Source organism: Corticium candelabrum, chromosome 22 (assembly GCF_963422355.1).
Source record: "Corticium candelabrum chromosome 22, ooCorCand1.1, whole genome shotgun sequence".
NCBI lineage: Eukaryota > Metazoa > Porifera > Homoscleromorpha > Homosclerophorida > Plakinidae > Corticium > Corticium candelabrum.
Genome location: NC_085106.1, coordinates 4,079,279 through 4,099,460, shown reverse-complemented (window position 1 = coordinate 4,099,460; position 20,182 = coordinate 4,079,279). Strand labels below are relative to the sequence as shown.

General features: G+C 40.0%; 3 protein-coding genes across 5 annotated transcripts; 2 read left to right on the top strand and 1 right to left on the bottom strand.

Annotated features, from left to right (window-relative positions):
* The first annotated feature begins 265 nt into the window (after nt 1-265).
* Nucleotides 266-5,122, top strand: LOC134197387 (protein mono-ADP-ribosyltransferase PARP14-like). 3 transcript variants are annotated; one of them, XM_062666702.1, is made up of 4 exons: nt 266-323; nt 2,081-4,138; nt 4,200-4,364; nt 4,436-5,122. In XM_062666702.1, the coding sequence occupies exons 2-4, from the start codon at nt 2,372-2,374 to the stop codon at nt 4,907-4,909; spliced, it is 2,406 nt and encodes an 801-aa protein (XP_062522686.1). In that variant the 5' UTR covers nt 266-323; nt 2,081-2,371; the 3' UTR covers nt 4,910-5,122. The 3 variants fall into 3 exon arrangements, with proteins under 3 accessions (XP_062522686.1, XP_062522688.1, XP_062522687.1); XM_062666704.1 differs by having other exon boundaries at nt 297-323; nt 2,428-4,138; XM_062666703.1 differs by lacking the exon at nt 266-323 and adding an exon at nt 704-782.
* Nucleotides 5,123-6,683: 1,561 nt separating this feature from the next.
* Nucleotides 6,684-15,244, top strand: LOC134197388 (carbonyl reductase [NADPH] 1-like). Its single transcript, XM_062666705.1, has 9 exons — nt 6,684-6,804; nt 6,861-6,942; nt 11,142-11,320; nt 11,389-11,501; nt 12,631-12,753; nt 12,811-12,863; nt 13,567-13,661; nt 14,752-14,815; nt 14,873-15,244. The coding sequence occupies exons 1-9, from the start codon at nt 6,781-6,783 to the stop codon at nt 14,959-14,961; spliced, it is 822 nt and encodes a 273-aa protein (XP_062522689.1). The 5' UTR covers nt 6,684-6,780; the 3' UTR covers nt 14,962-15,244.
* A 1,951-nt stretch (nt 15,245-17,195) lies between these two features.
* Nucleotides 17,196-20,138, bottom strand: LOC134197752 (mitochondrial enolase superfamily member 1-like). The gene is made up of 4 exons (XM_062667104.1): nt 19,389-20,138; nt 19,183-19,327; nt 18,762-18,823; nt 17,196-17,537 (listed from the first exon to the last, which is right to left on the bottom strand). Exons 1-4 carry the CDS (start codon nt 20,136-20,138, stop codon nt 17,265-17,267), a joined length of 1,230 nt encoding a protein of 409 aa, XP_062523088.1. The 3' UTR covers nt 17,196-17,264.
* Between the last annotated feature and the right edge of the window lie 44 nt (nt 20,139-20,182).

Here is a 20,182-nt window from a genome sequence, read left to right as displayed (position 1 = left end):
GCGTCCTAAATTTTAGTAGTGTCCACGCTATTTCAGCATCTAGTTAGTGCAACAAACTGTACCTGAACTACTTCGTAACTAGATGGCATGCCAACGTACACAATTGCTAGTTTTACGAAGGTTAGCCAATTCGAGTTTAGTAACCGCATTTCAAATAATGGAAATTTGAGTCAGATGCCACAGTAATGTCTCGACGTCGAGAACTGAGGGCGTGTTACAGCGAGGGAGGATGACATAAATTGGGGCGTGTGCTTGTACGGGACTTGACAACCGGAAAATCAGACGTCGGCTGTTTTCGAAGCTAACTGATCGAGAGAGTAAGGGTAAGATCGACAGCAGTGCTATTGTACGTTCAATTGTATTACGTAAAATTGAGGGGACCCAAAAGACGTGTTTGCATTTCAATAAAAGCAAGCAGCAGCACTAAATATAAGACGTGATCGGAAGTAGAGAGACACCTGAACATCAACCAAATTTAGAGCCGCAACACTCGCAACACTATTTGCTCGACCACGACGCCTCTAGTGACTGTCGCACCTGCATACTCACAGTTTTGGTGTACGTCATTAATGAAATAGGTAATACGCTTGTGTTTTGGTTGTCGAGCGCACTACTGACTGTAACGACTAACATAATACGGTCTAGTGAGAAGTTTCAGGCTTGGACCACTGTCGCGGCTGATGCGCATGCGCTCCCTATTTGCTTCGATTTTGACTAGGCAATGACCTGTACTGTATGACTGCAAGTCGGTTGATTTTACTAGAACTTCAAGGGATCTTTTGGTAAGTCCTCTTTTGCTGTTTAGATAGCGTACTTGGCAATTAGGCGCGGCACCCATCGTTTTGCAGTGGAAGGGACTTTACTACGATGCGCTAGAGGCTAGCTCGTTTGTGTGATTGCGTTATATAGGGTTGGAAAACTGCAAAGTAACGTTCAGGATTCTTTCTTTATCTAGGGTGACTGTTTAGTTTACATGGGCTAGGGATTTGCTCACAGGGACTCGGTATTTGCTCACGGGGACTAGGGATTTGCTCACGGTGACTAGGAATTTGCTCACGGGGACTAGGGATTTGCTCACAGGGACTAGGAACTTGCTCATGGGGACTCTATCGGTACCTATTTAATTACGGGGAATTTTTCATAATTGTTCCTATTTCCTTTACATGCATGGGACTATCTTGTTTACGCATTCCGTACCCCCGGGACCGCCGCACAGCGCAGACTATTTTGTTCACAGGGACCAGTTGGTTCACCGACTCTCTAGCTAGATTAATTAGTTCAATTTCTTTGCTTTACTTACATCACAAATGTATACATAAAAACGGTGTGTGTGTGTGCGTGCGTGCGTGTGTGTGTGTGTGTGTGTGTGTGTGTGTGTGTGTGTGTGTGTGTGTGTGTGTGTGCGCGCGTGCGTGTGTGTGTGTGTGTGTGTGTGTGTGTGTGTGTGCGCGCGTGCGTGTGTGTGTGTGTGTGTGTGTGTGTGTGTGTGTGTGTGTGTGTGTGTGTCTGTGTCTGTGTCTGTGTCTGTGTCTGTGTCTGTGTGTGTGTGTGTGTGTGTGTGTGTGTGTGTGTGTGTGTGTGTGTGTGTGTCTGTGTCTGTGTCTGTGTCTGTGTGTGTGTGTGTGTGTGTGTGTGTGTGTGTGTGTGTGTGTGTGTGTCGCACGTATCTCCGCCGCCCCAAGTCTGATCCCCACGCCGAACCGGTGGAGGCCGACAACGACGGATCTAGTCGTCGTCTTGCGCGTGAAGACTCGATTTCTTGCTGATTGAACTCCCACTCGCACTCGAATTTCTTTAATACGGCGCATCGGATCTCTACTAAATTTAAAATGCCCGTACCTGGCATCGGATGGTTCGCACGGAGCGTGTTGTTTATTATCTAAACCGGCGACATCGATAAAGGATATACAACAGTTGCTGTCTATTTCTCAACATAATAGTTACTCTACTCGTTATATTGTCAATCAGTTTCAATATTTCAATATAAATAGTAAAGTTTAAAATTTCTAGTAGAATGATTTTACACAATCAATATGTTTGCTGCACTTGCAGTAAAAATCTTAATTTTTTGGTTTTATAGGACACTGAGACATGAAACGCAGATACTACACTGATCGGGACATATCTCCGGCTTGCACTAGCTTTGACGCTTCTTTAAGTCTTTCCGAAATACCAGGACATGTGTGGGTGGGTAATCTAGACACAAGAGTGACAGAAGATAGGCTCTCGAATTACTTTTCGAGAGCCGGTAGGAATTACCAGTGTTGTCGTCAAACGAGATCCATCGCGATGTTTTGCATATGCATTTGTTAATTTTCGTAACCTGACTGACGCACAAGCTGCTGTAAGACGTTATCATAACAGAGAGTTTATGGGTCAGAAAATCAAAGTCAAGCTCCAGGAGAAGAAAGGGTTTTTGTATTGCAGGCAACCAACAGAAGTGAGAGAAGGAGAAACGAAAGTGAAAAAGATGTTTGAAACTGATCGTTTAGTAGCGTCATGTATCTGGAAGAAGATTCGTCCTGAATTGTATTCTTCTGCTAAGAAAGTGAATGTCCGTGTTGAGAAAGAGAAAGATGACCCTATTGCAATGATTGGGACACAAAATGGGGTATCTACAGTTCTCCAGTGGCTCTCTACAAAAGCTCTAGAATTGACGCGCAGTTTTACAACAGAAATGGTACATTTTGATTCTGTTGAAGCAGTTGCTCTGCAAAATTTTGCAGTTGGGTCGAGTATTAGAAGGTTGGAGATCAAAAATTGTGTCGAAATAAAATGGCCAGAAAAAGGTCTAGTTGCCAAACGTCCAATTACCAATGCTGGTCAAGAAAGGGTTTTAGAACTTAGAATCAAGAATTTGCTGGACACTGAAGTAGATGCTATCATTTGTGCCGCAAACTCCAGTCTCGACACAACAACAGGCTTGGCAAAGATTTTGTCAAACGCAGGAGGTATCTCTATACAGAGTCAGCTAAATGATTACGTTAAATTGCACGGAATGGCAGAAGAAGGTAGTTCTGTAGCAATCGAAGCTGGAGAGTTGAGATGCGAGTGGCTCGTATTTGCTGTCGTTCCCGGTTGCGCTGCATCAACTTTCAACTCTAGGGATCGCGAGTTGTTTCGGGCTGCCGTCTCAAGCTCATTGCGTAAAGCAGGGACACGGAACGCGACTACCGTAGCTATACCTGCCCTAAAGGCTGGTTCATCTCAATTGCCAATCAAGAATTGCGCAGAAGTTACTATACAAGCAAGTCGACAATACCTCGAGTCTTGCTCTGATTCTAGTGTGAGTAAGATCGAGATAGTTTTGCCTCCTGATCCTAAACTGGTCGAAGAATTTGAAAATAAATTTAGTGCCGACGTTTCCACAATTGTGAAACTTCCAGACCTGCAGCCACCCGTAGCATCATTTCTTTGGTTGTATGAAGACGACAGTGGCAGTTTTAACAATTATGATGTAGCAGCTGCCAAAGCAATAGAAGAACAATTTCAGGCTAGCGTCCAGACAGCGACCATTCAAATAAAGATGTTTACCTACAAGGTAGATTTTAGTTCCATGATACAAACCAACCTTATAACGTTCAAAAGTAGGCGAATTAAAAGAATTGTTGCCACTGTCAGATGCGCGTGGTTCTATAGAGGAAATGACGGTTGCTATGAACGGTATGACAAAATTTCCTCTTCCGCAATAGAAACGGCACACGCCGAGGGTCAGAGCAGAATTTATATAACACCAAACAAGTACACTTACACGGTTGATCTGAAGAAAATGGAACAAACGAACAACTCAACGAAAATGAAGCGATCAATAAAAAGACAAGTCGCCAGTACAAACACGACTTGTAGCTTTCCAAAACTTGCAATGTCCTTTGAAGATGTCGACGTACATATTCGTGGTCAACCAACTGATGTTGAGGCTGGAGTAGCGGAGTTAACTGCGTTGATTAGAGAAACAATAAAAACAAAAGAGGTACCTATCCCTAACACTTTATCAACCAGCATTCAAACGATAATCAAGCAATATGGCGAAGCGTACGGGTTAAGAATACAATTTTCACAATCACCCGACAGTGGACCTTCAGTTGCAACAGTTGGAGGGTTTAAGAATCGTGTAGACAACTTTGTACAAGACTTGCAAGTATGAATTATGTAAATTAACAGCAATTAATTAATTTATAAACGTGTTAAATAATTTGTAGGAAAAAATTATTCAACTCCAGCAGTCCTCAAAGCAGCCTGAATGGGAGCCACCTCCTGAATGGGAACTACCTGTTGATCCAAACCAGCCTATTTTAAAATTTGTCAATCCTGCAGCAGGAGAATACAAACGTGTTCTAAACAGAATGCGTGAAAGCATGCCCGAGGTAACGGCATTCGCACGCTATCTCTAGCTACCAATGTTGGCCCATGTAATGTTTTCTGGATAAATATTTAGGTTCAAATTGTCAAACTTGAACGAATTCAAAATGTTTGGTTGTGGCGCAAGTATTGTCAACACATGGAACGCATGAGAGAAAAGAACGAGGGCAGCGTCAAAGAGAAGGAATTGTTTCATGGAACAAGCTCAACAAATCCTGAAAAGATCTACTTGAGTGAAGAAGGATTTGACATGAGATTTTGCGCTGGAAGATGGGGTTGGGGTTGCTACTTTGCAGAGAACGCGAGCTATTCTGACGGTTTCTGTTACCGAAGTTTAGTGGGAATGCAGATGTTTCTAGCTAAAGTCCTAACTGGAGAGTCTATCAGTCTTCGTGGCGATAAATCTCTGCGAATGCCACCAGAGAAAAAATCTTCCAGCGGTCACACAGTAAGATTCGATACCGTTACAGGCGTCAGTAGCAGTAGCCGTATCTACGTCACCTACAATAACGACAAAGCATTTCCATTCTATCTCATTACTTATCGTTAGTGCAGGACTTTTGTCTGGACTATAGTCCAAGCACTGCGTTTATCAGTTTGGTTGCGCCATTTGGTATTTTATCCTCCGAGCATTGCAGCAGTTGGAACGAAATTAGTTGTTGCTTACCACTGTCAGCACGTTTTAATGTGTACTCATAAAATGCGAATTGTTGTTTAGCCTGAAAGTTATGACAGGACTTGAGTACTATATAAATAGACTTTGGCTGAGAAACTGAACCATTCGCAAGCGTGTCTTGCATGGTCATTGTGCAGTTGGGGCGTCTGTTTCCGACTTGATATGTATACAAAACTCCAAGACTTAAATTGCTGCTTGCAACTGCATGTAATTATAAGCCTAACAGATAAAACAGTAGCAGTTCCAAACTCTTTCACGTTACTGTATGCAATACCATTCCTTCGTGTTTGAGCTACTGCATGAATACCAATTTGACTTTTGAATGCTAAGAATTATCATATCTTTAATTAATGACTATGTCCTCCAGCATAATTTGACAACAATCAAGAGTGTTACTTGTCAAATCAATACGAAACTAGACACGTTAGGCCTCTGCCATTCTAGTAATCTGCCCAAGCCATCTGAAATGTCCAAACTTACTAACTAGGCAATACCTCTTTCTATCGACTCCGTCATTCCAAATTTATCCCTTATTTCAGTTGCAGGATTTCAATTAATCATATAGTCTTTCTGTGGTTGAGTACGTGCATAATCCCAAGATTTGCTTATAGACAATAATAAATATTTATATTTTTAATTTCTAAACACTAATGCTTTGGAAACGCATCGCTTTGTATATATAATAGACAGCATCTTATTTAAGTTATCACAAGGATGGTGGAACAGGGAGCAAAGAGGCATCTGGGAGCATTGTCCCTCCAATATACTGGACTCTCTCGTTTCAGCAAAGTTAACTAAACTTGCTTGATTGTATATACACATTGTCGTGATCATTTGTGTGGATGCTGCTCTGGCTACTTTTGTCACAAATACAATGGCAAACCAACCATGTTAAGTTAAAATCAAAATGGCATCAGTCTGTGACCAAATTTTTGTTCCTCCCCTTTAAAGGAGCTGTAGCCGCCTCTGTATATTAACTTCTTTAATCAATTATTCAACTTTCAAAAAACTTGATCACCAACTATATATAGCTAGATATATGAAAACGTTAAATAGAAATTAATAATTTAAATACTAAAATTAAAAAATTTTAATTTAAAAATTTTAAATTTAAAAATTTCATATTAAAAATTTTAAATTTTCAATTGCCAAAGTCTTTTTTAACATCAAAGTTTAAAATTTCAAAAATTTTCAAATTTCTATTTCTCAATTTTAGTATTTAAATTTTAAATTTTAATTTTTAATTTAACGTTTCTTTTTCAAACATGTATTAAATTTTCAAATTTAAATCTTTTAAAAAATCAAAATTTGAATTTTAGTATTTTAAAATTTTTAATTTACAGTTGCAGTATGCATGTCAGAAAACTCAATAACATACAGGCCACAATGCATGCACACAGATACTGATTATGATTCTAACTCTATTTTTTCAAAGTAAAGCACATGTTTTGCTGAAAACACATGCAACCTCTAGCCTTTATTTTGCCTTCTGTACACTGCTAATGAGACTCCATTCACTCAAAAAATTCTCTATCAAATGCATAAACTGATCTTGCTCGTAGACATCTGCCCCTCAGGGCCTGTCATAGTGTGCGAGGTCGCCATCGGCTGGACACTCGAGGCTATAAGCTTCCGGGAACTTAAATAAAGTCCCGTATGTAGAAATTAGGTTTTTCTTGAAGCCTTGCTATAAGTTTGTTTGCTTGCATGAACGACTGCGCAGACACTATCCTCTGCTGTTCGAAATGAGTGCTCCAAGAGTGGCCGTGGTACTACCAATAAATGGATAATGTTTTGTTGTGTAGAATTTCCATGTCTTGTTTAGGTAACTGGTGGAAATAAGGGGATTGGATTTGCTATAGTCAAATCTCTCGCTACACAGTTTGAGGGAGATGTGATTTTAGCAGGTACGAAATTAAGACTGTTAGTCAATAGTTAATTAATTAATTAGTTAATTGTGTTGTTTCTATCTGTACGTGTAAATGTTTTTGTAAACAATTTCATAAGTATTAGTCAACGACAAGTAGTCTTGCCGCTTCATAATAGTGACTCGACCTTGATTGGCAGTCAGTGCTGCATGAGTACTACATAGTATGGTACTACACAGGTGTTTAATATAATAGGCAGGGGGATTACAGTCAATGTTAATAACAATGAGGTTATCTATTAATTCAAAACCATTATAATTATTGTCAACGTCATTCTATTCTATAACTTAGTTATAGACAACTTATTTCTCGCTGTGTGTTGTTTGTCTCAATCGTACGACGAACTTTGACTTTTACTCTGGGGTTTCCAGGCAACCTGGGAACATGCCTATAACTATGTACACTTTTGTCACTTTGGATAATTTCAAATGTCTTTGGTATTGGGACATTCTACATGATCAATTAGGTAACAAGTCTAAAAACATTTTGAGAAAATGATGGGTATGTAGGGATGGGTATGTACTTATGTCATTTATGCCCATCTTGTACATCACATTCACAACTGCTGCAAGCGATATAGGTAAAAAGAGTGTGATGTAGGAGATGGGCATAAATGACATAAGTACATACACATCCCTACATACCCATCATTTTCTCAAAATGTTTAGACTTGTTTCATATATTTTTAGCTATGTTAAAAGTATACTACGCGAGCACGTGTGTGTGTGTGTGTGTGTGTGTGTGTGTGTGTGTGTGTGTGTGTGTGTGTATATATGCCCCGAAGATGGAAAAGACAGTTTTAGTAAACCAAGTGCTTAGCATTTTGAACATGTGAGGATATTCTACATGATCAATTAGGGTAACAATCTCTTGGTGACTTTTTGTCCATTTGGCTGCTACAGGAAACTGCTTGCAAACACTATTAATTAAATTGTTTGGAAATTACGGACTTTTCTATGCGGCTTGTGGACAGTGGGCATCTTCCATGCATTAGTTATTTTTTGAATCCTTTAATTTGCTGCCAATGTGTTGTGTACTATAGTAATCAATTTTTGAAAATAAAACAAATCTCTTTATCTCTTTGTCTGTTTGTATTTCTCTGTCAGCCTAGCCAGGAGCGGATACAGAAAATCTTAGATGGGGTCACGCAGGATGACCTTGAGTCTGGAAGAGTCTTCCACTAAAAATATAAATAAATAAATGATAAAACTGATAAGTCACTACGAGACGTTACCGACAAATTATCCTGAGTGATGTGTTAGCCTAGCCAATCATTGAATGTAAGGTGTGTGCTCTATATAATGCCGCACTGTCAGACAAACCTAGTAATTAAAGTGTAAATATTTAATCTACCAGAAAATAGTATAGCTAAAGCAACATGTTGTTAACTACACTAATACGTCGGGTATCTGGGCACTTTGGGACCGGGCACTTTGGAACCGGGCACCGTTCGTAACTGGGACATATCCATATCTCAGAGGGTCAAATTTACAATATGTCATGTTTCATGTTGTGTGTATTATCATTATAGATCAGGGTATAGTGACTTGAACATAGCTAAGAGAGGAAACTGTGATCCACGTACGATACACCGCCATCGAGACCCCTTTCTGCCTAGTCATACTTCCAGGTGAAATTGGGTCTGGTGAACAGCCTTTGATGTTGCTGTGTGCCACGTAGCCAGACATCGGCTATCTAAAGACCGGATTTGGTTCTTAAATGCTTTACTAAAGACCAGACTGGTATGCAAGCAGTGCAATGCTATCTCAATTAGCTTCTCTTGTTGCATAGAGAACAACTCCAAGACTACAGCTAGAGTCGTTGCTGTTTGTGAAATCTGCATGTCTAGAGCAATAATTAAATGCAGCCGTGGGAACGTGGACAGGCTTCCATCTCTTAGATAATTAGGCAATCTGTCATGATCGACGTCGTATGTACCGTTGTGTGCTTGTGTCACAACGGAGACTGAATGCAAGCGTACTCCATGTAAAGCAATGCACAAAACACATGAGATGATTACCCAAACACAGGAAAACGACTCATCTACTTTCGATGACGTCAGCTCCAAGTCCTTCAATTTCAGGACCAGATATCGTTCAATCTGGACTGTCGGCGGCCGCTCTACACATCAAACAGCAAACAGCATTGAGTGCATTTACATCCATCCAGTGCGTTTGCATTCTGTCTCAGGTGACATGAGCGCACAATGCTAGCTAGACGTATGATGTCGAGCCAGCCAACGTCAACGTTCCCATGGCCGTGTTTAATTGTTGCTGTAGACGTGCAGATTTTACAAACAGCAACGACTCTAGCCGTAGTCTTCAAGTTGTTTTGTATGAAACAAGAGAAGCTAATGACGTAGGATTGCACTGCTTGCATACGAGGCTGGTCTTTAGTGAAGCATATATAGCCGTGTCCACCCGCACTAGACCAGACTGGATCAAGATCCAATTGGGATAGCGTGCGTCCACACTGCACTTTGAAAACGCTACCTCTGCCTCATTTTTGATATCACGTGACTGATGACAGATGTGTACGTGTGGCTTCTTTCCTTGTGGAAAGCATTCGTACAGCGATGTAAGGTGAGTGAGAACAAAGGCGAGTGAGGAACGTTAGATGGTCCGACTACACGCGTAGCATATGTGGAAGTAATGCCCACTATTTCTAATTGGATTCAATCCGATTGAGATTGAAACCACCACACGATATGAATTGGATTTATCGTGATCCAGCTGCCAGTGTGGACGGGGCTTAAGAAACCAAATCTGGTCTTTAGATAGCCAGTTCTGGCTACTCGTTACACAGTGACATCAAAGGCTGCTCACCAGACCCCATTTTGCCCGGAAGTATGACGCTGCGGAGAGGGATCTGGTTACGTGAGACTACATCACCGCTTGGTGACAGTCGGGTTCTCTGCACCGAACACGATGTTTTCTCAATCTTTCCAAATGTTTTCAACAGTTGACTTTGGCAGTTCAAAATCTCAGCTACGTCTCGCGACGTTGAGACTTCTCTTTCTTGATTTCTCTTTTTCTCAAGTGTAAGTACAGTCCGCCTCGGCTTACTTGTCGCCATTTCATTGCATGCAATATTGCGCATGCGCATTTATGTAAAAACGTTTTCACACGTGGTTACTGGGACTGCCCGGTAGAGCGATGTGCCCAGAGCTTTGAGGGCCGGATAACCGAGGTATTAGTGTATACCTCAATGGCTGTACGGACCCTTAGATCTATGTAATCTTTTCTCTCCTTTCTGCTAAACAGAGTAGAGAACGTCCTGAAGAGACAATTGCCATCTCCAACAATGGCAACAGGGCACAAATTTTGTGCATCTTCTTGTACAAGCTGCTCTGCAATTGTGTCATGACAAAACATTGACAGCTGTTGGCCCCTCTTGGGCTTGCCCTTTAGACTGTATGAACCACCAATATTGTCGAGTAGCGGTTTTGTCTTCAGCTCTGTCAGGTTTGAAGCCAATTCACAGAGAATGTTGTCAAAAGAGTACATGTGGTTTTTCAGAAAACGGAGGTAGAATGAGTTGACATTGTGTGTAGAGCAGAAATCAAAACTTTGAACTTTGCAAGGATAAGTGTCTTATAGCACACTCAGCTCGACCAGGTTTCATTGGCATGCACATGTAGAATGCGTGACACATGCAGAAAATGCCCCAGCCATGTAATCAGATGAAGTGCGAAGCACATGTCTTGGAGCTAGAAGTCAAAACTGAGATGGCGTAGCTACGGGAGTTAATGCACTGGAGGTTTCCAAAACGGCTTGATCAGCTGTACAACAAATGTAGTACAGTTCACTTACGTAGCTAAACATAGTACGCTGAGTTAAGACAGTCTGTTGTTCAGTATCATTCAGAGAGGGTCGCGTGTGTTGCTCAACGGGTCCCCTGTATCCGCTACTGCTAGCTGTCTAGCTTTTTGTATAGCTGTCTGTTGTGACAATGTCTGTTTGTCTGTTTCAACCTTGCATGTCTGTCTGTGTATCAGTCTGTCTGTGACAGCATTTAAGTCTTTGTCTTGACTGCAGTACATTAACTGAGTCATTTATTGGCAAGTAATGATGTTATTGTTAAATGGCTATATCTTTTTATATGAATACAATGCAGATACAATATAACTGATTGCATTAGAATATTTTGGTGACAACTGTAGTTGGTTTTTGTTGCAGCACGTGATCCTTCTAGAGGACAACAATCTCAAACTGATTTGGAGAAACAAAGTGTAAGAGTCATTTATCAGCAGCTTGACATATCAAATTCCGAAAGCATTCAGGAGTTCAAAAATTTTCTTGAAAAGAAATATGGGGGCTTAGACGTCTTGGTGAATAATGCAGCTATTGCCTACAAGGTCAGCTGTTACATGCATCATCAACAACTGAATGAAGATGACTAAATTTAAGGTTGGTGGTTTCTTAGCCAGCAAGCACTGCCCCTTTGGCAGAGCAAGCTCGAGAAACAGTTCGTGTCAACTTCACTGGTACCCTTAATGTGTGTCGGGCTTTATTTCCACTACTGAGACCTCATGCTAGGTTAGAAGATTACTCTTAAGCGTTTTTTGTGCTCTATGTGCTGAATGTGAAGTAGTTTTGCTGCACTTTTTGCTTGTCAACAGTTGGCAATTGTGAAGGTAGTATGTTACCAAAATGAAAAATGACAGCTTATTGCTTGTTTTAGCCCTTACATGCTGGCTTCTGTTGTTCGTTTGTCTAGGGACATGTTTCAAAGAAGCTTTTGAACTTGCGAATATTGAGAATGAGTAGATAATTATGCAAGGGTTGGTACAGTGCTGTATTGCATTTTCAGGGTTCTAGCCAGGATTCTTGGAAGGAGTAGCGGTATGGGCATGGTACATGAGTCTGGCATGTGGGCATGGCAAGTTGGTGTTATCTGTGAAATTTTTTAGATATAAAATGTACGATGGATTTGGGGGAGTGTTTTAGGATCATACCTTTTGTAAATTGTTTGGTTTTGATGTATTGACTGAAACTCTGCCTCTGCAAATCACACTAAGGCAGACTGATAGTAAGGTATGGATTACATTCTTGACTTAATTACTAGGCACCAAATCCAATTACAATAGTATGGGTATGCAATTGAGACTCATGATTGACAAGTCTGCACCTTCTTCCCCATTATCGCTGTTGATAAATGTTCCACAGGTACGAACAGAGACGTTATGCCTAACCAGTATATTGAAGGGGTAGCGGGTATGTTAAAGGCGTAGCGGGCAGGTCTGAAGGCGTAGTGGGCCGCTATGCCTTAACATGCCTGGCTGGAACCCTGATTTTAGTGATTGAGTATTTTGATTGTGTTACTGAATATCTAGAAATGATCTAAGTTATTAAATGCACAACACTTTATGAATTTTGTTATCACATTATCTCTACCTATATTAGAGTTAATTGCTTATGTGTGCATACTTTGCCAATCAAGTTTCAATTGTACTGTACAAAAAGATTGACTTCTATTTAGTTTGTGACATTTTGACTTAAACCTTAATTTATGTCTATTTATTCTTCTACGTTTATTCTTCTATGACTATCTATTTTTTATTGTTAGTTGTACGTATCTTGTCTGGCCTAGAGCACTGTACATGTAGTGGTATGAAACAAAATATATTATTATGACTATTATCAATTTTTACTTGCTGATTTGAAGGGTAGTGAATGTTGCATCATCTGTTGGTCATTTGAAGATACTGAAGCCAAATCTTCAACAGCAGTTTGCCTCAGATTCACTAACTGAAAGCAAACTGGAGATGTTAATGAATCAGTTTGTTTCGTAAGGCACTTTTTATTTGCAATTCATGCATATGCCCTGATTGTAATTGAATCATAGAGATGTTGAAGCTGGCATCCATGTTGAAAAGGGATGGCCTAATCCTTTCTCAGGTAACAAAGACGTTTACTGTATTACTCTTTAAATAACACACATGCATTTATACTAATACAAGTACTGTAAACTAAGAAATTATCAGTGCCGATTTATTTTCAGTGCCGATTTATTTTTAGTAATTTTAGTATGTCCTATGAAGTACCTAAATTAAATCCCTACCTATATTTGTCAACATTGTCAAACCTCTTTGACACCAAGCAAGAAAGTCAGTGTGAACTATTGCAATTATTATCTAACTAGGTAGCTAGTTCACACCTACTATTGTGTTGTGCAACTGCATAAATGTATTTCTAGTGCACCGTGGATCCAACCAGGAGTTTGAAGCTCCCAAGGAGTTTCACCAAAAATAGGTTACTATCGAACCGAATTTTTAGGAGGCACCGAAATTTTATGCCACCAAATTTTTTTAGTTTACAGTAGCAGTAATTACATTGCCCTCTAATTTTTAACATGTTTAGCTTTCTGTCTAATTAAGAACAGAGCAGCTTTTACTATTATAATGTGTTGTGCTCAACATGATCAGTCTGGGTATTAAGGTGTATTGTGCATCAGAAGCATACCCTGTTTCAGATGTGCTTAGACCATTAAGGTAGTGAATACCTGGAATGATGTCCATCCATGTACAATATCTTTGTGCAGAGTGCCAAATGCTCACCAACAAAATGCACTGGAACAATCTTATGTTCTTTCTGTTTGTAGCATATGGAACGTCTAAGGTTGGACTTATTGCTTTGACCAAAGTTAGTGCAAGACAAATGTCAACTGGAGACAAAGAGGACATTCTTGTAAACAGTGTAAGTAACCAATCGAATACTCACATTGGTAGACATAGGGTGGCCAAGCGACATGAATCTGATTTTAAAGCATCAAAATTTAGTGACAATATTTGGTAGTTGTTGTTGTTGACGCTCTTATAAATGCATTAGACATCTTATATGGTGGAGCCGAGCCCTCTTTCCAAAGACTAACTGCTAGAAAGTGGTGACATTTGTTAAACAAAATTAGTAGTTTTGTAATCCTGTTTTGGGAATAACTAGAGTGTCTGTTCCATATAAAGTAGTTTGGCATGTAATTGGGTTTATATGCAATTTTGAAAATGTTTTTTTGACTCACTGGGTGGTAACTGTGGTAATACTTACCTAATTCTACTTCAATCAGCTAACTATCAGAATTTGGGTGAAAATTATCCTCGATGGCACTAGGCCATCTTTGCCATATGTGGTGGACTAATCTGTGTGATTCCAAGTAGATATCACATAACCAGAAACAAAAGTTGCAACTGTAAGGCAAAGAGTGGTCTAGGAACACATTATTTCACATGACTGATTATTCAATTAATCAATAATTCTTTTATTAATTAACTTAATTTACAATATTTATCTAATTAATTAAAGTAAGCTTCACGTCAAGTGACCTAGTGTGTCGCTAGGCCACTCTTTGCCTTGCAGTAGCAGCTTTTTCCTGTCCTGTGATCTCGACATGCAATCTCTCGCATAGTCCACCATGCAAGGCAAGGATGGCCTTAGTGTCAAGGCTAGGTGAAAATATTGACAGTATTACTAGAATGTGATTTAAAATATTGACAGTTTTATGTGTGGTTGCTACTAATTGGCCATACTAATTATGTATTGGATTATCAACACTCATGAACCACAGCTTGTTGTTAATTTCTAATCTTATAGAAAAGAGAGGCGCGAAGTCTACTTTTGAGGGACATACTTATTTGTAGCTGCATGTTGTCAACCTGTTCATGTGTAGTACAGTATATGTTTGAGCCTAATTTGCAAGCATGCTGCTTGTGACAACACAAAGAGAGATTGTTTTGTCTCTGTAGATTCTATGCGAGTTTACTGTTTATATAAGAATAATTTATTTGCTTTTCAGTGCTGTCCTGGCTGGGTAAAGACTGACATGGCAGGGGATCGAGCTCCCCTTACTCCTGAACAAGGTTTTTCCTTAGTGATTTTCTATTTTATAATTAGCGTTTAATCTAGAATATATGCAGGTGCGGAGACTCCAGTTTTCTTGGCTTTTTTGCCTCCTGGCAGTCCCACTGGCCTATTCTTTAAACGAAAGAAAGTAGTTGATTGGTGACTAGGCATAACCAGACATGATTGGCTGTAAGGTATGTATTGCTGCTGCAACTAGTATGGGCATATGTATCTATTGGCAGGAGCGCAGATATTGTGGTGCTGAAACTCTGAAATGCATGGCTGACTTGTTGGATTTATATGATTGGTTTGCATTAGCTGAAGCAATTCTTGACATATAAAGGTTTCATGTTGTCATACAAAATGTCTACTAAACTGGTTTAGAAGTACAATGTGCTTCTTTCCTTTTCCAATTGCAACAGTGAAATACTAGAAGCTAGCTAAGAAACAAGCTCCATGCTAGTTAAGTGCTATTCTTCAATATTAAATTAAGATCTGCCTCTGAGTATCTCATATTACATTGCATGTGTGCTTGCATATAATGGAGCCCTGATTAGTTAAATCACCTTTTCTAAATATTGGCCTGGCATTTTGTTTGACGATACTACTACAGTCCTATTTTTCAACTCGTTTATATGTATTTATTGAAATGCATTGTGTTATGTTTACAATAGTTCTGACATGCTTGAGCTTACTCAGTTTAGATGGACGTACAGAAAGATATTATAGAACAAAGCGGTTTTTGGGCTTGAAAACACTTAACCCTCAAATAGTGGCATTGCTGAACCCTCAAATACAATTGTGTGTCACTTATTCGACGTTCATTTATTCAACATGCCGGTTATCCAACAGGTCAGCTTGCCACATGATATGACAGATGATATGACAGATAACGCATCCTGCATATTATATAAATTTACAATCAATCATGAAGAGTATAATTTTATCTAGATCAGTAAGACGTTTGGTTTGTTTAAATTCACATCTACATTTGGTATACCTAATGTGAAAAAATGCCGTATAATATGGACAATATTGGAGTTCGTAACAGCTTCAGTTATCCAACATATTCACTTATCCAACAGGGTCTTGTCTCAAGGGGGTTGGATAAGTGACACGCAACTGTAGTGGCATAGCTGGGCCCTCAAAATTAGGAAGGCCTGCAGCTAAGGCCATATAAACTATATGACGCTTTTAATTGTCTGAAAGACACACCCACTAAAATCGAGGAGGTTAGGCATCACCATTGCCCTAATTGTGTGACCCCACTTCTTCAAAATCTTATTTTAGCACTGATGGAACTAGTATCGCGTAGCCAGACATTAACCTTGTCGAATAAACCTCATGGCATGAGGGCGGAGTTAAGGTCTGACTACACAGACTATGATGCAACAGACATGATCTTTTACTTTCAGAGTCAATGTCTTTAGTCAAAGATTGAGGGGGCGATTAAACCTTCTATTTTATGCACTTGTGAGGTGCAACTACCTCAACAGGTATACCATGAGGGAGCTCTACATTTGTAGATTGCATTTTAGTGTTTGGGCTGCACTAACCCATAATCCCACTAAAATACACTGTTTAGACTTGTGAGGTTATTAATAATACTGTTTTTCGTCGATGTTGTTATACTAAGCATACTGAGAATATGGACAAGTACTTGTTGACTTTGAAAGACTATTAAGGGTTGATCGGCCACCGTGTGTGTTAGCTAGTTGTGAGAGATGTCGCAGTCACTCAAAGTATCATGCTTCTATTAGTGTGCTACATGTAATCCACAGTTTGCATCAGTAGATCAAGGGTGTAGAGTATGCCTTATAGATTGTATTTTGCTAATATTGTCTACCAGTAATGCGAACACAATTAGAATCTCAACAGTATCAACTGTTATCAGTACATCATATGATAATGTAGGTTTGCTAACCCACTTACTTTCTACAGTATTCACTAGTCAACTTAGTAATGTTGTGTACTGTATACTATTAAATATTAAGGCATGGAAGCTAATTGCCCTGCCAGTCGACTATACTATCCCCAACTGCATTGAGCAGCACATCATACGTGAAGACCCTTGATAGGCTTCCTACAATCTTTACATATTTGCCTGTACCAGCCCTTACAGTTTTCTTATTATGCTACTTTACGAAGGTACAAGCAATTGCTTTTCTTGGCCAACTGTGACATAGCCAACTGAGACTTGCAGATACGATGATGGCAGCTTGACTCATTTGCTTTTCATCTCCGTGCAACCTAATATTAATCGTACTGTTGTGTTCTTGAATTCAGCAATGCTTGTATGGTTTACTGACCTTTTCTAGAATTTCTAGACATGAAGAATTGACAGCAATTTTAAAGCATATGTGCAAGAAAGTTGCTTAAAATAAATATAATGTTGGCAAAACATATGCGCATGCGCTATCATACATTCTTAGAGAGCATCAATACTAATACACTACATTATTGAAGTTAGTCTCTTAGATCGCTACTAGCTCCTGGTTCTTCGGGCACCCTGTATACTCCTTCATTGACTTGGGCAGGAGTAACAAAATACTTCCTGAGATGTGGAATATATTCAAGAAAAAGTTTCTCGTGTCCCAGCGCAATGTGGTAGAATAATACTAGGTGTTGGCTGATTTGTCCCATGTCGCCAACATGTGGAACAACAGGAAGACAAAACTTTTTGGCCATCATTGCTACAAGGATAGTCTCGCTGATGCCTCCAGTTCTTGAAGGATCAACCTAAGTAAATTTGACAACAAATGTGGCAAAGATACCATTGGACAGAGAAGAAATGGCATCAAAAACGAGAGTACTCTTATACGTGCAATGCACACAGGCAGACAGGCAGACAGACACACAGACAGTCATGACAGCAGGGCTGTAGATAGGGCTCTTTTGTGGGGTTTTTAAAATTGTTTATATACCCATAAATGCAAGCATGCGTTTGTCTAGCCTAAAAACTGGTACTTAAAGAGTGCTGCTTTTGCCAAAATAGCAGCTAGCTATGGCACAGTACACAAGATCTAGTCAATGCTGTTTGTGGAGCAGCTCAGGCAAGATCAAAAATTGTTGTACATGTCTACCTATGAGATTTGGGGACACACACACACACACACACACACACACACACACACACACACACACACACACACACACACACACACACACACACACACACACACACACACACACACACACACACACACACACACACACACACACACACACACACACACACACACACACAGTGGAGTATGGTGTTTCCAAAGACCAATACGTGCTGTGCAGAAGCGTTCACAACATTGCAGTTGAAGTTGCCACTCTTAGAGAATACTCCAGTCTGCTGTTCCTGCCTTTTTTATTTGAGTACTTCTGAAATGTTTGTCTTCAAAATGTTCTAAGGACTTTTTGCAATAAGATCTCCACAGAGGTCTGTCTGATGCATATAATTCCCAGTTTGATACATCAATATTACAAGATTTTAAATTCGATTTAACTGTCTTTAAAGCGTAATTTCTGACAACCTGCTGTTCTAGAGTCTTCCTTCAGTTGACCACAAAACACTACCTTTGGGATTCTATCATCCCTTATTTTGAACAAGATGGCCACACCATCGGAGTTGAGCTTGAAGTAGTAAAGTCTCAATTCCAGACTTGTTGCATTTTTCAAAACCTCGTATTGGGTACCATGTATTGCCATTTGACATTGGCGATCTTGCGAAGACATTGCATGTGAAATTGGTCAAGTTGTTTAATGTGTCTTCTATATAATGTCCAAGTCTCTCTCCCTCTCCCTCTCCCTCTCCCTCTCCCTCTCCCTCTCCCTCTCCCTCTCCATCTCTTTCTCTCTCTCTCTCTCTCTCTCTCTCTCTCACACACACACACACACACACACACACACACACACACACACACACACACACACCAGAATCCAGTTGCAGCACTCACAGAATTTTGTTCATACCTGAATGAAGTTAGCTGCCTGTGCCTGCATGAAGTTCTTGAATGTCACGCGGTTTGGTATAGCTAAAAGTAAACATACGCGTATCAGTCTATCAATTACACCAATATTAATAGTTAGACAATCTATTTTAATACAGGCTTGCATGAAAAAGATATATCTTTGGGGGAAATTTTCCTCAAACATTTTGAAGAGTTTTACACATTGATTCTAGCTCTACAAACACGTGTGTGAGTATACAGGCTATTACATGTTATACTATAGAATCCACTTAGATGCTTTGCACAGTTAGGCAGAAAGAATGTCATTTGATGTGCCAGTGATCAAAACATTTCAATAGCAAGTAAATATGTTTTTATTAATATCAAATGTCTCACAACTTTGGCAGCGGCCTGTATTAGTTTCAGAAATAGTTAGTAATTACCCTCTCCTATGGCGATGGGATAGCCAGCTCTGACAAGACTTTGATGAGAAAACACGTCATCCGGGTGTGTAGGCTCTTCAATCCAGTAAGGGTTCACTTCCTTTAAAGCCTCACACATTTCTACTGCAGTCGAGAGTGACCATTGCTGTAAGTGAGAAAACACCAGTTTTGTAAAATTGGAATTGAAACACTTTGATGTGTCCTACTTGATTAGCATCAAACATCAATTTGACATCCGGGCCAACCAGTTTGCGAACTAGCTTGGCCCGGCGTATATCTCTTGCTTTGTCTTTCGATCCTACTTTTAATTTCAATGCTTTGAATCCACTCTTTGTTGCTTTCTCAACGTTTCTGACAATAGTGTCATCATCAAAATGCAGCCAACCAAAGCTGGTGTCATATCCGGGATACCCACTCTCGAGCACATCCATTCGTTGAGCTCTAGAAGGCATCATGTCCTCCAGTATTTTTCGAGCTTCCTCCTCAGAGAAAACATCTTTGACATAACTGAAGTCGAGAAATGAAATAATTTCATCAACATTAAGGGACAACAGCAGCTTCCAGAGTGGCAGTCCCCTGCACTTGCTCCATAAATCAAAGCAAGCGTTAGTGATAGCTGCAAGAGCTAGATGAACAACGCCTTTATGTGGTCCCAGCCATCGATAGGAGGGATGGTCTGCAATAGACCTAAACACCTTGCCAAATTCCGCCATGATGCTTTCGATGTCTCGACCTAGAAGCGGTTTGGCCAGAGTTTCAATGGCCTGGCAAACGAGATCGTTGCCTTGTCCCAATGTAAAGGCTAGTCCGGATCCTTTCAAGTCGCTCGTATCCGTCTCCAATAGAGCAACTGCGTACGCGTAGACTGATAGAGAGTGTACCGCATCTGTACCTTCACCTGGCTGCAGCTGAAATCTTGCGTCTCTTGTGCTAATTGCAGTAATAACTGGTGGCATTGCTTGCTTTGTTATGTTCTAGTTAAGCACGCAGACAGCAGACA